Here is a 14,438-nt window from a genome sequence, read left to right on the forward strand (position 1 = left end):
ACCACACCACACCACACAGCAGCAGCCGCAGCAGCAACTCAGTTTCTTCCTCTCAGTACTAGTAATTATTGAGTTCAATGAAATTATCCTACACGCCTCAACGACAGCGGTAAGTTTAGTATTTAGACACATACTGTAATCACACCAACCTACCATACGAGTATTCTTACAGCTCAGTACGTACGTACGGTCCCAAAGTCGGAAGTTGCCCGCCTTAAGCTAAATTTTGATATCAATGTGTTTAGATGTCATTCAAATTGGTAGGAGATCGGGTTGGAGAGATTCGTTTACTAAATGTTGGTCACTGACCTTGTCATAAAGGAAATATTGTTTTTGAGTAATTTTATTCTTACAGAGACGAAGACGGGAAGAGTTACTGACTAACAACATCCCGGATGATGAAGCAGTGTTGCTCAAGAATGGCACGTAGGCTGCTTTAGAATCAAACAATTGTTTTAAACAGACAGTAGGGTTTATATTAGGTACGCCTGCACGGTATGCAAGCATTGTCCAGTTGTTGACAGTATTGACATGTTGGTAGTTCACAGAAGAGGAAAGAAACACGTGGAAGGTCTCAAAATTTTAAATTTTTGTGTATGTGTAATGTGTGTGTGTGTGTGTGTGTGTGTGTGTGTGTGTGTGTGTGTGTGTGTGTGTGTGTGTGTGTGTGTGTGTGTGTGTATTTGTGTGTGTGTGTGTGTGTGTGTGTGCGTATGTGTGTTTGCTTGTTTGTTTGTGTGTGTGTGTGTGTTTGTGTGTGTGTTTGTTTGTTTGTGTGTGTTTGTGTGTGTGTTTGTTTGTTTGTGTGTGTTTGTTTGTGTGTTTGTTTGTGTGTGTGTGTTTGTTTGTGTGTGTGTTTGTTTGTGTGTGTGTGTTTGTTTGTTTGTTTGTTTGTGTGTGTGTGTGTGTGTGCACGCACGTGTGTGTCTTGAATACCATAGTATATGTTTTCCTCTAATTTTAGCTACAAAACTAAGAATTAAACAGAAAGAGCTAGAGAGAGACGAGAAACAGAGACGAGACCAAGAAGCTGCATTACAGTCACTAGCCGACAGCAGTGACACGGTTGTATTCAGTTAGTTAAATAATTTTACAATTTTGTTGTAATTTGTTTTGTTTTGTTCTGAACCTTAGGATGAAAGTTGTCATTACAGCTTTGAAGAAAGTGGAAAAGCAGCATGTACCGTTGCACCATTACTGGAGATGACTAGGAAAAGGATAGGTCATGCTCTGATGAAGGAAACGCCATATTGCAGCACTGCACAAAGGAAAAGAGCAAAGGTTTCTGAAAGGCCGACAAGGTTTTTTCAACATCAATCTGATCATGAACGTGGTAACCACTGATAGATAATACACACGTGCACGCGCGCGCGCACACACACACACCACGCATGCACACACACACACACGCACACACACACCACACACACACACCACACACACACACACACACACACACACACACACACACACACACACACACACACACACACACACACACACACACACACACACCAGTCCGAATATAATAGCAACACTTATCCTTCTTCATTGTTTGAAGAGTGCTCAAATATAACTGAAAACGATCATCGAAATTCTCACACAACTAATTCTGAAGCTGCTGCTGTTATGATGTCAAAACCAACGGCAACTTCAAGCTATGTATTTCCATGGAATGCTGGGATCAGTAGCCGACAAAAATCAGAAAGAGGGTAAGCATTCGGTAATACTTTAGTGGTAAGTTTAGTGGTTAGTTTGAATAATCAATTATTTAGTCAGTCAACTGCAGCTAAGACAGGAGAACACAATGAACATCTCCGATACTTGCAACTGAAGCAGTAGGTGATACGATTGTGACTACATATGGATATGAACAGGATGTGGTTATGTAGGTCGGGTTGGCTGCAAGATGCTAATGGCAAGTGGTACAAAGATCCAGATGTCGAGTTTGATTCAGATGAAGAAGAACCACCTTCGTAGTGTTGTGACTGTCCTTAGTCATTACACAGGTACGTAGTACAGAGCAAATTGCTTGTCTAGGAGTTGGAGTATGATCCATCTCAACATTCATGAAAACTTATTGCTTGTAGCAGTCATGTGTGTCTCATATATGATATGAATCATAACGTGCTGTGTGGTGTGTGTGTGTGTGTGTGTGTGTGTGTGTGTGTGTGTGTGTGTGTGTGTGTGTGTGTGTGTGTGAGTGTGAGTGTGTGTGAGTGTGAGTGTGTGTGTGTGTGTGTGTGTGTGTGTGTGTGTGTGTGTGTGTGTGTGTGTGTGTGTGTGTTGTTATCATCAAATATCATCACAATAATCCACCACAATCTACATCTAATTATATAGATTGAAATTATTACAAAGAATATAGTCGTAAGGCACATGCCAAAGAATACAGTGTGTATAAAGCATCAATTCAAATGAACAGGTAATATAGACAATGCATAGAGTGGGCTCACCACAATGAGCTGTATGGTATAAAAGTATAATAGGAATATGTGAATTCTTGGTTTAATCTCATTTCATGCATGAGTCGCAATGCCTCTAGCATAGTCTTACTGTACCATTTCCTCTGTGCTACTGTCCTTGCGTTCTCCTCCTGTTGTCGTTGTAGTCTCTCTTTCTCTTCAGCGCTTCGTTTCCTCTCCTCTTCCTCCAGCAGTCTTGCCTCATCCTCTTCTCGTCTCCTCTGTTCTTCCATTTCACGACGCTTTTGGTAATCCTTTTCTTCCAAAATTTTTCTTTCCCAATTTAATCGTCTCTCCTCTAGTTTGCGTTGTCTCTTGGCCTCTGCTTCGGCTGCGAGTTGCTTGGCTTGCAGAATCTCTTCCTCCTTCTGTCGTCTTCGTGCTAATTCCTCTTGTAACCTTCTCTTCATCTCGTCCATTTGTCTCTGCATCATGTCTTTTTGTCTTAGTTCAGCTTCTTTACTTTCTTGGGCCTCTCTCTCTGCTTGTTCTCTTTCTTCACGTTGTTGCTGTAGCTGCTTTCTTCTCTCAGCAATCTGTCTTTCAAACTGCTCCTCAACCACACGTTTCATTTCCTCTAACCTTGCTTCTTCTTCAGCAGCTCGCCTCTTTGCCTCCTTCTGTTCCTGTCTTTTCCTTTCAACTTCCTGTCGACGTCGCTCAGCAGCTAGGTTACGTTTCTCCATCCTGCTAAGTCTTCTCTCTACATTACTTGTCTCTGAGTCATAGCCATCAGTGAGAATAGCACTAGTTCCCACATCTGAAGGAAGAAAAGACAATTCATCTAGAGCTTCCGAGTCTTCTAGTGGAATGTATGCTTGTAACTGATCATAATGAGGTACATGTAGCAGTTGACGAACACTTGATGTAGCATCACCAGTTGGATGGGAAGACCTAACATCACCAGTTTGATGGGAATATCCTCTACTATAATCCATCTCTTCTACATTGTGAAATTTGCAGTCACCTTCATCAGAACTAGATGTTTCTTCATCACTCCTTCTTACAACCTTGTCTATGGCATGAGCACCAATTCGTCGCAATCTGTCTTGGGTAGCTAACTGAGAGACGGCTGATTGCATCGGTGCCTTCATTCCAACTGGTGAAGAGACAATTTGTTCATGTGCTTCCTCCATCATTGGTTCTTGAATATCGTTATTCTCGTGAATCTCATCCTTGTTGCCAAGTCTGGATTTAGAACGAGACTTTCTCTTGCTCTTTGAAGTCTTCGCTTTCTGTTTACCCTTCATTGGAGCCAGAACTTGCCTTTTTACAGAGGCATTCTTCTTTTTCAACTTCTTTGGTTCTTCGGGTGCATGCCATGTGACTTGTTCAGGTGTAGGCTGCTTCCTCTCATCATCCTTGTCAGTAATTCCTATTGGTAGATCATTAATAATAATAAGTTGTTACTCACGACACACCTGTTGTGTCCAATAATAGTAATAATTAATTAATTATTATCATTAGTATTATTAGTGAACCACAGAATTTCAAACACATTGACTTCTTGAGACAAGAAGACGAACTGTGTCTTACCTAATGCTTTATCAGATGACAGAGAGCTGGCTGGACTTTCAACTCTCTCTCCAATTTCTGATGTATTCTCTTCATCACTGTCCGTTGCTTTTGTCGATGACACAACTTTTTGTGTAGTCTTTTGACCCGATGGATAGTTTGCAGCAGCTTCTGTATTAACGATCCCGTCATCAGGACTGCCATCACCAGAGGATGGCACTTCTTCAGACAACTTCTCCCTATCAATGATACCTATCGGCTGCTTTTCATTTTCTGCTTCGCTTAGGTTCACCTCATTAGCTGCCATCCTCTCTTCATCTTGATTTCTAACTGCTGCTTCTTTCTTATCTTTTTCATCTTGCTCCAGCTCCAGGAGTGCCTGGTGCTCTTGTTCCAGCTTCTGCTGCTTGTATTTTGCCCATTCTTCTTCCATTTGTTGCATGGCCCTTTCACGGAATTCTGCTTGCCATCGTTTAACCTTCTCCTCTTCAGTGACCTTCTCCTCTTCTGTGACGTTCTCCTCTTCAGTGACCTTATCCTCTTCAGTAACAATATGCTCATCTTTGCTCCTCTCTATGCTGCTTTCCTTGCTCTTTTGCTTGAGCTGGTCAACTACATCTTGGACACCATGAGATGAGACTTCAGCTATCAGTGATTCTAAGTTTCTTCTTGCATCAGGCGATGCACATGAGCCTTTAAACAATAAATATTACTAGGACACTCATACTTTATGGCACAGCTTTATATCTGCTTGTTTGCTCTGCTACATTCTGTCTTCAATTCATAGCAAACTGTCATCATTAATTCCTCCACGATGTTATGTCCGATTCCACTGTGTCTACTCACCTACTATAGTCTTATTAGACCAACTTCTTTTCTATTTGTCAATCCTCTTGTCTACCTGTCTATCTGACTTTCTACAAGAAGTGTTCAAAGTTGTACACTTTAATAATTATGTATATTATTTAATTAAGTAAAAAATTGTCTGTAACTAACCAAGGCATTAACAAAGCAACTGCGTGACTTCATTAAGATCACAAGCAAACCTTTTGCTGTCTCAGCTTCAACGCTGTTTCCCTTGGTGTGTTCTGATAATTGATGATCAGCATTTACAATATCTTCAGAAGCGTCAGTTGCTCTGTTTACTTGAAAGTTTCTTGTCCTGGCAGATGTACGAGGAGAAGATGGTATTGGTGCTAAACCAGAATCTGAACACAGCAAGAATAATTTTTATGGTTTGTTGTGTGTGTGTGTGCGCACGCGCGCACATGCGTGCGTGTGTTTACTCCTTACTGTGTAAAATATGTTGGCTGCTTTCATAAACTCCACTGTCACTACAAGTGCTGTGCTGGTAAAAACTACTGGCACCACGTACACCCTCAAACGTGCTCATCACCTCTGCTTCATGAGCATCTCTCTCGTCTAGTTCATCTCTTACAGATCCTTGTACAGAAACGTCATCAACAGCAAATTCAGAGCCAGACAAAGCAAGCTTTGAAGGAAGAGCAACAACACCACCATCCGATGTTAGAACGAGCGGCTCTCCATTGGGTGGAACAAACACTGCAGATCCAGGTGGAAATCCTGCCTCATCCAAATATTGACCCAAGTCATTAGAAGCATCAATAACATCTTTAGGAACATCAAAAACATCAGAAGGAAAACCAACAAACTTGCTGCTAGAATCATCGTTGTGATGAAATTGTGTACTATTGACTGGTTCATCAGGTTCCTTGCTGGTCGTGCTCACCTGATGTCTTTCAACTCGCTGTTCCTTACGAGAGACAGCGATGACTGCTCTGGGTGCAGGAACGTCTGGAAGATCTGCAAAATAGACAGACTGTTAGTCTAAGATAGTCACATGTTATAATCCGAGTTCAGTAGTAACACTGACCATTGTCGTCGTAGTCTCTCTGTTCTGAGTGTTTTGCTGTCTGTTGCAATTGAGCCATTCGCTGTTGCTGCCGAGAGACGGTGATAGCTTCTCGTACAAGCTTTCTCACTGCACGTTTGGACTTGATTGTGATGGACATCGGTTGCTTGGCTGTCGGACTGAGAGATAAGTCACCATCGCTGCCGATTTTGAATGTGACCATTGCAAGGGTTGGATACTCGGGTGAATCAACTCGTATGGTGTCGCTCTCATAGTCACTTGTGCCTTGTTGACCGCTGTCTATGTCTTCTTCCAGTTGTTGATGTCCACTGTAGTCGTCTTCGGTGAGTTTGAACACACCACCATCAGTGAAGCGACAGTCGTCATCTGTCACATAAATAGTAACATATTTACTATTGTACACAGACATGCACGTACATGCACACACGCGCGCGCGCGCACGCACACACACACACACACACACACACACACACACACACACTGTAGAGAAGTTATGTAGAGAAGTTTTGCACACGAAGAGATTTCAGTGAAAGCCCGGTTGTGCAGACCGTACACTCACTCTCATGAAACCGAGTTCCTGCTAATGGACCGAAGTTCGGGACAACCAACAGATGTCAGCCTTGCGGGGTGCATCCAGAACGTAATCGATGGAGTCATGGGAGGCAAGCAACACGGAGCTCGTGCACCGCCATCAAACATCAGGGAACACACACACGCACGCGCACACACACACACACACACACACACACACACACACACACACACATGCATGTGTACACACACACACACACACATGCACACACACACACACACACACACACACACACACACACACACGCATGCATGTACACACGCACACATGCACGCACGCACGCACGCACAAACAATTTATCACATTTGGTTATTCCCAATATTTCAGGCGTCTTACCTCTGGACATGGGGAAATATCGAAATAGTTTCTGATGTACTGGGGTCAACCCGTGTTTAATACCCTGATTTCGAATAAACGACACAGACGGAGGGACCGGGTCCATGTCTTGATATCCAGACACATGATCTAATATGACACTGTTGTCTGGAGCCAATACACCAGAAAATGGCGTGCTTTCATGAGACGTAAGTGCACCTTTCCTGTTTCCTTTGCTACTCATATAGTCGACATTCTTTGGTTTTTGAAGATGTGGCAGTAAAGAATAACTACCCAATGACTTCGGCAAATGCGTGAGAGATGTTGCCTGCAATTCCTAAGAGAGAGAAATCTGTTGGTAGAAGCTTTCTATGTTATTTAGACTACGCAAGCCTATAAAATAAATTGTTTTGTAAATTTCCTAATTTTCATTCTAATTGTTAATTTCCATACAAAAACATGCAAAACCCTATTATTATTTACAGGCAATGTATATCAAATTTGATTAATGTTTTTGCATGCTGTGAACCTCATAGATTAGACAAACAGCAGACAAAGACAAGCAATTTCATGCTCACCATGGGAGATTGTTCTTGATTGTAGTTCAATTTGTTACTGTCGTGAGGTGTTGCCTTTACTGCCTTCAGCGAGCGACCAGAAACAGATGGCAGTAGTGGCATAAATTCTGCTCGTGATGTAGGACTAGTTGTTTGCGATATCTGCAGATAAGAATATCCGGAATGAATTGTGGGGGCAAACTGTACATGTGAATTAAAATCAAAGACTGGAGTTGGACATGAATGTTTCCGTTGGCTGGGAGGACGAGATGGAGACACGGATCGAGAACTCTTTATCAGTTCAGTAATGGGAGGAAGCTTTCTTTTATCAAAACGTTCTGCTGCTTGCCAAGGATCAAAAAGCAAATGACCAGAAGATGGAGAGACATTACCGGTCGATCTCACGAGTGGCTGTAAAGTTTTATTCTTTCCTCTAATATCAATTGCAAATGCTGGCGAGCAGACGGGAGCTACCAAACCTTGCTGTAGTGCTGGTGAGCTAACAGGAGCTACCATACCTTGCCGTAGTGCTGCTTCAAGATACGAAGGACTCGGGGTGCTATCTTCACTTATTGCATTGCAATTTTCTTGTCTGAGGTAATTCGTTCCCGGTCGAGACGCAGGACTTGGAGCATCAGCGATGCGAGGAAGAACAGCAAATTTGCTCACATCGTTCATCCTGTGTCTTTCATTGCCACTTTTGTCAGCAAATCGTCCAGCCAAAGCTGCAATATAATCTCGAGGTGCAAACCCGGGCAGCAGGCCTACCCCATTTCCATCCTGAAATTCCCAAACACTAAGATGTTGATGTTTGCTCTGTCTTCTCCTTTTTCTCGCTTCGTCTTTATCGAATTTCCAAATAGATTGCCTCAAGTCTCCCATCTTCAATTCCTGAAATTGTCTTTTCCATTTCCTTTTACAAAACGGCCTTTTTCTGAGTGTCACACTCGTTGCTGACGGCCCGGGAGCAAGAAATTTCTCCGCAAGAAGTCCCAACGGTCCATTCCGTGTGCTCAGCGTCTTGGACACGGATGCCTGCAGGACATCCGGGATATGGTCTTCAAACGGACGCTTTCCAACGACAAGGAGACTCCCTGATGTCCTCCTGCTCGAATCAATCGGCGGCAAAACCACCGAAGTGCGGTTGTGCTAAAAATTTAACACACAAACAACATCACACGGTGGGAAAACAAGTAACCGTACCCGGCTCCACCTCCACCCTAGCAACGCGCACCATTCAAGCATACAAACCGAACAGAAGGCCTACAATACAACCACAAGCACATTCTGCATCGACTTGCTCTCTCGCTGTTAACCCTCAATGCGATGGCATCACAAAACGCACGAATCCTAAACTTGTGTCTCTCAGTTTTTCTCGCCGCATTACGTAAATTGTAAGCCACACGTGCAGCGCAAGCCTTACGACTTTTTGTCTTCTTGTTCTCGCCATCGTGTGTCGGACATGCGAGTCTCATGCGACACAAGAAACCGACGAAGCGACACAGTACGGCAACGCAAAACGTAACTTCATTCCTTTGATATAAAATCACGTGATACTTAGCATTCGTTGACGTAATGCACTGCATAAACTGTCGCTGCCCGACGCCGGGACAGCACTTATCCACTGCTTTACAGCTGATTGCACTTCTCTAGGTCGCCAGCGGGACAAATCAGTGAGCGACCAAGCTGCACACAACTGAACCAAACCGACACCTACCAGAGAGAGAACACAGAAATTAAGAAAAATGTTTTCACTACTAGTCAGCATTAATAGATTCTCTACCTCCGGCTTCAACGGGTATTTGAGCTAGAACTGAAGACAAGATGGAAACCAGTCGATCCAGTGAGTCGTCATTTGAGCAAACAACCCGGCCAACACACCCTACATAAAACAACATGTGGGTCATGCATACCCCCTAAACACATCAGTGGCAAACATATCCACAAACATAACATTCTCTGTGTGCAAGTAATGCACCCATTACATGTCTCAATCTCAACAAATCAATCAATAGGTATTGACAAACATTACTAGTCATAATGGAATGAAGACCTAATGCTATCCACTAGAGACAGAGTGATAATCAGTGCCACACAGACACATAATTCTAATCTGGTGCTCAGAGTATCATTGTCACACAATCAGTGGTGCCGCTTCTATTTCCCACCACATGAGTCTAGGATCAGGCTTCGGTAATCTAAAACACTCTAAACACACCACCATGGTCTCTTTGTTTTCCATCTTTGTTTACATTCTAGCGCATCAGAGTGCAGCTTCCATACACCAACTCTGGTAGCATCAATTATAACAGCATTGCAGCAAAGATCAAATTGTAGCAACTGCAAGCTCATATGCACCTCTGTAAGAAGGCATTGCATCCTGTTATTCAGTAAATCTTTTCTTGTTTTCATGAATCAGCCACCAAAGTGTGGGACAAGTTCTGTCACTATTTCTGTTTGTTGCATTGTCACCTATTTGTCAGTTCTTTAGATAAAGCATGTTGTTCTAATTCAATCACCCCGTCAATTACAGTAATAATGTGTTACAAGAAAATGACAGATAAACTGTCATAAAACATGAAAACAAAACAGTTTAACAAACAATTTCTTACCTAAGAATCGACAAGTTGTGGCTATTGGTGTGTCCCAACATTGTTTCTTCTGACCTGGATTTTGGGCGTCTGATGATGTTGATGCCAGCCAGTCTTTAATGATTGGCCAGAGTAATTGCCTGATAAGAAAGCCGTCTGTCCATGCTGTGCCCATCCAAACGCTCAAAAGTTCAAAGCATTTGACAAGTTCAAACGCCACAGGATTTAGGACAGGACACCCTCCTGTAATGTAGGCATTCAGTAAGAGCATTTGCTTATTCAGGTTGATCGTATCTGTCCCTCTGTCTCCTGTTGCCTATCTCCTGTCTCTCTGTCCCTTATCCGTCTGTCTGTCTGTCTGTCTGTCTGTCTGTCTGTCGTACACATCCTATACTTCTATGATGAACCAATCCTTCACAGCGAAATACTTTAATTAAAACATTAGTGGACTTGGTCTGTCTGTCTGTCTATGTATTTGTCTATGTGTTTGTCTATGTGTCTGTCTATCTGTCTGTCTGTCTGTCTATGTGTCTGTCTATCTGTCTGTCTGTCTGTCTGTCTGCCTGTCAATACATATATTTCAAACATCAAACTATAATACACATCAGCAAAAGGCAAAAAAGTAAAGTTTGCAAGCTACATGAAAATATACATGTGTGTACACATAGCAGACAAAAAAATTATGCTACTACCCAGCTTTCAGCCAACTAATGGCTGAAAAACTGTCTGTCTTTCTGTCTGTCTGTCTGTCTATCTGTCTGTCTATCTGTCTGTCTATCTGTCTATCTGTCAATCATAAATCAGACAAACTGTTATACTTTGAGTAAGAATAAGTGTATCTATTTGCTGTCTACCAACTGTCTGTCTGGTTTCAGTGCATTCGTCTGCAATATCTCCATAAAAAACTTCACCTTTCAATGACACATCTACAGCAACGCTGTGACATAGAAATTTAGTGATTGTCAATGAGAGTTCATGAACAACCACACATCCAGAAGGCACCTACACAACACATTCCACAATCTCAACACCAACGCAACCAAAACTTTCTTCATACCCGTGACCAATGCAGAAGAAGATATATAGACTCCAGTACCTGCACAAAGTAAACAAACTAAAATATTACGTACAGCAGCCTGGAGATGTATGCAGTCACTTTAGATTGAATGTTCGTTGAACACTTGAATTGTGTCAATAGGAGAGCTTCCATGACACTGTAAGTTAGTTGTGGATGCACAGCTGGTAGCAGACAAATAATACTATTAGAATATGCCCTTGTATCCATCTGTCTGTCTGTCTGTTTGTCTGCCTGCCTGCCAGTCTGCCTGCCTGCCAGTCTGTCTGCCTGCCAGTCTGTCTGCCTGCCAGTCTGTCTGCCTGCCAGTCTGTCTGTCTGTCTTTCTGTCTGTCTTCTATGTAAGCAAGGGCCACAGGTGTAGGTGTATTGAAAAACTAAAAATATCCTGTTTGTTATTCAGTAATTCTATCTATCTGTCTGTCACTGAGTGTCTCTCACATCTCGAAATCTCCGCTTACCATCTAGATAAACGTGTCCTTCTCTATACAAACAGACACTTGGCTGCAAGACAAAAATTCCACGTATCAAAGCAAATGCTACTTTCTGAGTCTGTGGCTTGCAGTTACTTGCTTCCTGACCACCTGTGGCCAAACTACAGAAATAGCTTCTATACATAGCAGTTCCTTTACTGTGAATGGAGCAAATTCCCGATAAAGATCAAAACAAAATATACGTAAACGTTCGGCATTGCCTGCACATATAGAACACACATACGTAGTAGAATATGGATGCCACAGTAGTGGTCAATATAAAAGTTTACCTTCCTGACGACAAAGTGAAGCAAAGAATCGACTATAATATCACACAGACAATCAACACACAAATTGAAAAGACGAAAACCAGACAGACAAACAGACAGACAGACAGACAGACAGACAGACATATGTGGTGTCTTTTACTGATATTCACTGTATGGTAATATTGATGTTCAAAATAGAAGACAAACAAACAGACAGAGAGACAGACAGACAGAGATTGCAGTGACGCAAGGCTAACACAATCACTAAGAAGATTTTAATTCTAACTTCCAATAATCGTGATAACATAGATGACTTTGTAACTCAGTTTTATGTTCATTAGATTGATAGATATAACAGCCCTATAGGGCCTATTAAACTCACTTTTACAGTTTGCTGCTTTACTTAGCCTGTAATAGTGATCATCTTTGAAATATACTACCATTGACAGACAGACAGACAGACAGACAGACAGACAGACAGACAGACAGACAGACAGACAGACAGACAGACAGACAGACAGACAGACAGACAGACAGACAACCTCCAACAACTGTTCAAACACAAAGCATCAACATACTCAAAGCCATCACAACACTCATATGAACAAGTAAAACACAAAACAAAAAAAAAGTATGATTAGCTCATTGATCGTGCTTATGTCCAACACGTGAATCTCACCAGACACATGCTGCACGCAACCCACAAGAAAACGCTGTATTCCACTTGTTTTCTTTAATCTCGCTCAATTGCCTTGGCAAAAGACGCAGCAACATCTCCACAAGACCTTGCTGCACAACGCCAACAGACAAACATAAACACACAGAACATGTAGGCAACACAAATACTGAAGCAGCAAAATCACCTGAGACTGAACCGTTTGAATAAGACTAACAAGGTTGAGCAACCGCTTCTCATACAATGACAAGACAGGCGCAAACTCTGCACAAGGATTTCTCCGTACTTCTGCACATACTCTCCTGATTTGCTTACCAACGTCGTCCTTCCTCTGACTCAAACTCTGCAAAACAAACATGATGTACAGCTTCTTTGCCTGTTTGTCTATCATTATATGATTATGTGTCTCTGTTGATTTAGAAAAACGTCTGTGAATTGTGGAATGATTTCATGTGGCTCAGAGTGGGTGTTTTGTGTTACCTTGACTATTGCTTGTGCTAGTGGAGCAGCAGCTGAGATGTTCTCGGGTAAAGCAAATGATCTGGCAAGTTCGTCTATGTTGCATGACTGACGACGAAGTCGTTGTAGACCCTTTGTTATGTCTAATCAACAATAAAACTGTTAAGCACAATTATCAGATGGACAGACAGACAAACAGACAAAAAAAGATATATAAATAAAAACATACATGCAAACAAATACACAAATAGATGAATCAAAAAGCTAAGAAACAGAAACACACAAACTGTCTACACACAAACTGTCTATCTCCTTACATGAATCTTCGCTCTGACTTGATGGCCGATTATTGACTTTAGTCTCTTGTGTGCAAGCTGATTTTCCAGTATCTCTCTTCTTGTCCACAGCTATCATTGTTGTCATACTTGACTCCTCCTGTCGTACGTCTACTGTTTCATCAACCAATTCTCCTTCTTCCATCTCTCCTTCAATGTCAACGTCTTCATCACTTTTGGCAGCAATAGAAGTTTGATCACTGCAGCTGCCATCAACTTGAATAGAGCACGTATCAAATGCAGTCTTGCAAAACAATTTTCCAGCAATCGCTTGAGTTGTCAAAGCAGGAGACACTACATGTACCAAGCTTGTCTCGTTTGTTGAAATGTCTGAATTTATAGAAACAGCAGTAGGCCGTGTCTGTCTAATTGGCTTAGGCTTCACCACAAAATCAGAGTTTGGAAGAGCAGAAGAGAATCTCTTTGGAAATGAACAAAGAGACTTGTCTTCATCACACAAATCTTGTGGACTACTAAATAGTAGTTTCCTCTTTGACCCACATGACCGAAGTGAATAAACTACTTGATCCATTTGCTGGCTTCTAATGGACATTGACGACAACTGTGATGATTCTTGAGATTCTTTGAGTGATAAATTTGATGGAGAAAATAAAGACTGACTAGAAGAGAAAGGTAATGGTAAGAGATTAGACTTTGCTTCAAGGTTGCATAGCAACTGCCAGAGTTTAGCTGTTCTCTCTAGTGTAATTGCACTTCTAATGCTTGAGTTTCTCTGAGATGAATCAATTGTAGGTTGAATTGATGATTCTGATGAAAATGACACATGTGGTGACAAAAGAGTTGGATTTTGTCCTATTTTGTTACATAAGTATGAAGCATCCAATGACTGTGTCTGAGAAATTGTATTATCAAAAGAACTGCTACCACTTTTAGTCACATCTGATTGACATAAAGTGTCAGACTTGTTCAAAGGAAAATCTCTTTCATCCACAACTTCTGGATGCTGGCAAACAGACTGTCTACTAAGTATATCGCAACCAACCTTCATTTGTTGTGTAGTGCTTGTATTGGGGATACATTCACCTATTTCAGTCGAAGCAACAGAGATAGTTGTGTGTTTCCATGCAACCCCAAAGTGTTTATCTTGTTCACATTCAACTTTGTGATGTTCACATTCAACTTTGTGACTTTGAAGCTCTACAAAATCTGTGACATTGATTGGTGTTGCTAAAACACAAAATCTAAATCAAATAGTTTGACA

The 14,438-nt window shown here is 41.8% G+C and overlaps 3 protein-coding genes across 4 annotated transcripts in view; 1 reads left to right on the top strand and 2 right to left on the bottom strand.

Annotated features, from left to right (window-relative positions):
- The first annotated feature begins 245 nt into the window (after positions 1 to 245).
- LOC134194386 (sodium channel modifier 1-like) lies at positions 246 to 2,087 on the top strand. Its single transcript, XM_062663314.1, has 8 exons — positions 246 to 296; positions 356 to 426; positions 483 to 571; positions 965 to 1,065; positions 1,135 to 1,333; positions 1,562 to 1,712; positions 1,776 to 1,838; positions 1,893 to 2,087. The coding sequence occupies exons 1-8, from the start codon at positions 246 to 248 to the stop codon at positions 1,978 to 1,980; spliced, it is 813 nt and encodes a 270-aa protein (XP_062519298.1). The 3' UTR covers positions 1,981 to 2,087.
- A 227-nt stretch (positions 2,088 to 2,314) lies between these two features.
- On the bottom strand, positions 2,315 to 8,846 carry LOC134194380 (uncharacterized). The gene is made up of 8 exons (XM_062663307.1): positions 8,762 to 8,846; positions 7,360 to 8,487; positions 6,803 to 7,118; positions 5,875 to 6,240; positions 5,274 to 5,804; positions 5,027 to 5,188; positions 4,002 to 4,673; positions 2,315 to 3,840 (listed from the first exon to the last, which is right to left on the bottom strand). The coding sequence occupies exons 1-8, from the start codon at positions 8,786 to 8,788 to the stop codon at positions 2,453 to 2,455; spliced, it is 4,590 nt and encodes a 1,529-aa protein (XP_062519291.1). The 5' UTR covers positions 8,789 to 8,846; the 3' UTR covers positions 2,315 to 2,452.
- Positions 8,847 to 8,884: 38 nt separating this feature from the next.
- LOC134194381 (uncharacterized) overlaps positions 8,885 to 14,438 on the bottom strand; it is a 9,023-nt gene continuing 3,469 nt past the window's right edge. Inside the window, exons 10-22 of one of the 2 annotated variants that reach the window (XM_062663309.1) lie at positions 13,199 to 14,404; positions 12,903 to 13,024; positions 12,610 to 12,765; positions 12,426 to 12,535; positions 11,768 to 11,799; positions 11,574 to 11,698; positions 11,466 to 11,508; positions 11,086 to 11,168; positions 10,987 to 11,025; positions 10,841 to 10,931; positions 9,951 to 10,172; positions 9,122 to 9,220; positions 8,885 to 9,051 (exon numbers count right to left, since the gene is read on the bottom strand). In XM_062663309.1, the coding sequence (XP_062519293.1) occupies positions 8,885 to 9,051; positions 9,122 to 9,220; positions 9,951 to 10,172; positions 10,841 to 10,931; positions 10,987 to 11,025; positions 11,086 to 11,168; positions 11,466 to 11,508; positions 11,574 to 11,698; positions 11,768 to 11,799; positions 12,426 to 12,535; positions 12,610 to 12,765; positions 12,903 to 13,024; positions 13,199 to 14,404 (2,495 nt within the window). Of the gene's footprint in view, positions 9,052 to 9,121; positions 9,221 to 9,950; positions 10,173 to 10,840; positions 10,932 to 10,986; positions 11,026 to 11,085; positions 11,169 to 11,465; positions 11,509 to 11,547; positions 11,699 to 11,767; positions 11,800 to 12,425; positions 12,536 to 12,609; positions 12,766 to 12,902; positions 13,025 to 13,198; positions 14,405 to 14,438 lie in introns of both variants that reach the window. The other variant, XM_062663308.1, reaches the window with a different exon arrangement.

This window comes from Corticium candelabrum, chromosome 18, assembly GCF_963422355.1.
Source record: "Corticium candelabrum chromosome 18, ooCorCand1.1, whole genome shotgun sequence".
In the NCBI taxonomy this organism is placed as follows: Eukaryota; Metazoa; Porifera; class Homoscleromorpha; order Homosclerophorida; family Plakinidae; genus Corticium; species Corticium candelabrum.

Excerpts from the sequence above, each read along its gene's own strand:
- LOC134194386 (XM_062663314.1), top strand. The coding sequence starts at position 246 with ATGTCATTCAAATTGGTAGGAGATCGGGTTGGAGAGATTCGTTTACTA. Across the intron at positions 297-355 it reads GAGAGATTCGTTTACTAAAT|AGACGAAGACGGGAAGAGTT; the intron begins GTTGGTCACTGA and ends TTATTCTTACAG. Across the intron at positions 1,066-1,134 it reads TAGCCGACAGCAGTGACACG|GATGAAAGTTGTCATTACAG; the intron begins GTTGTATTCAGT and ends TCTGAACCTTAG.
- LOC134194380 (XM_062663307.1), bottom strand. The coding sequence starts at position 8,788 with ATGGCGAGAACAAGAAGACAAAAAGTC. Across the intron at positions 8,488-8,761 it reads GAACAAGAAGACAAAAAGTC|CACAACCGCACTTCGGTGGT; the intron begins GTAAGGCTTGCG and ends TTAAATTTTTAG. Across the intron at positions 3,841-4,001 it reads GTCATCTGATAAAGCATTAG|GAATTACTGACAAGGATGAT; the intron begins GTAAGACACAGT and ends ATCTACCAATAG.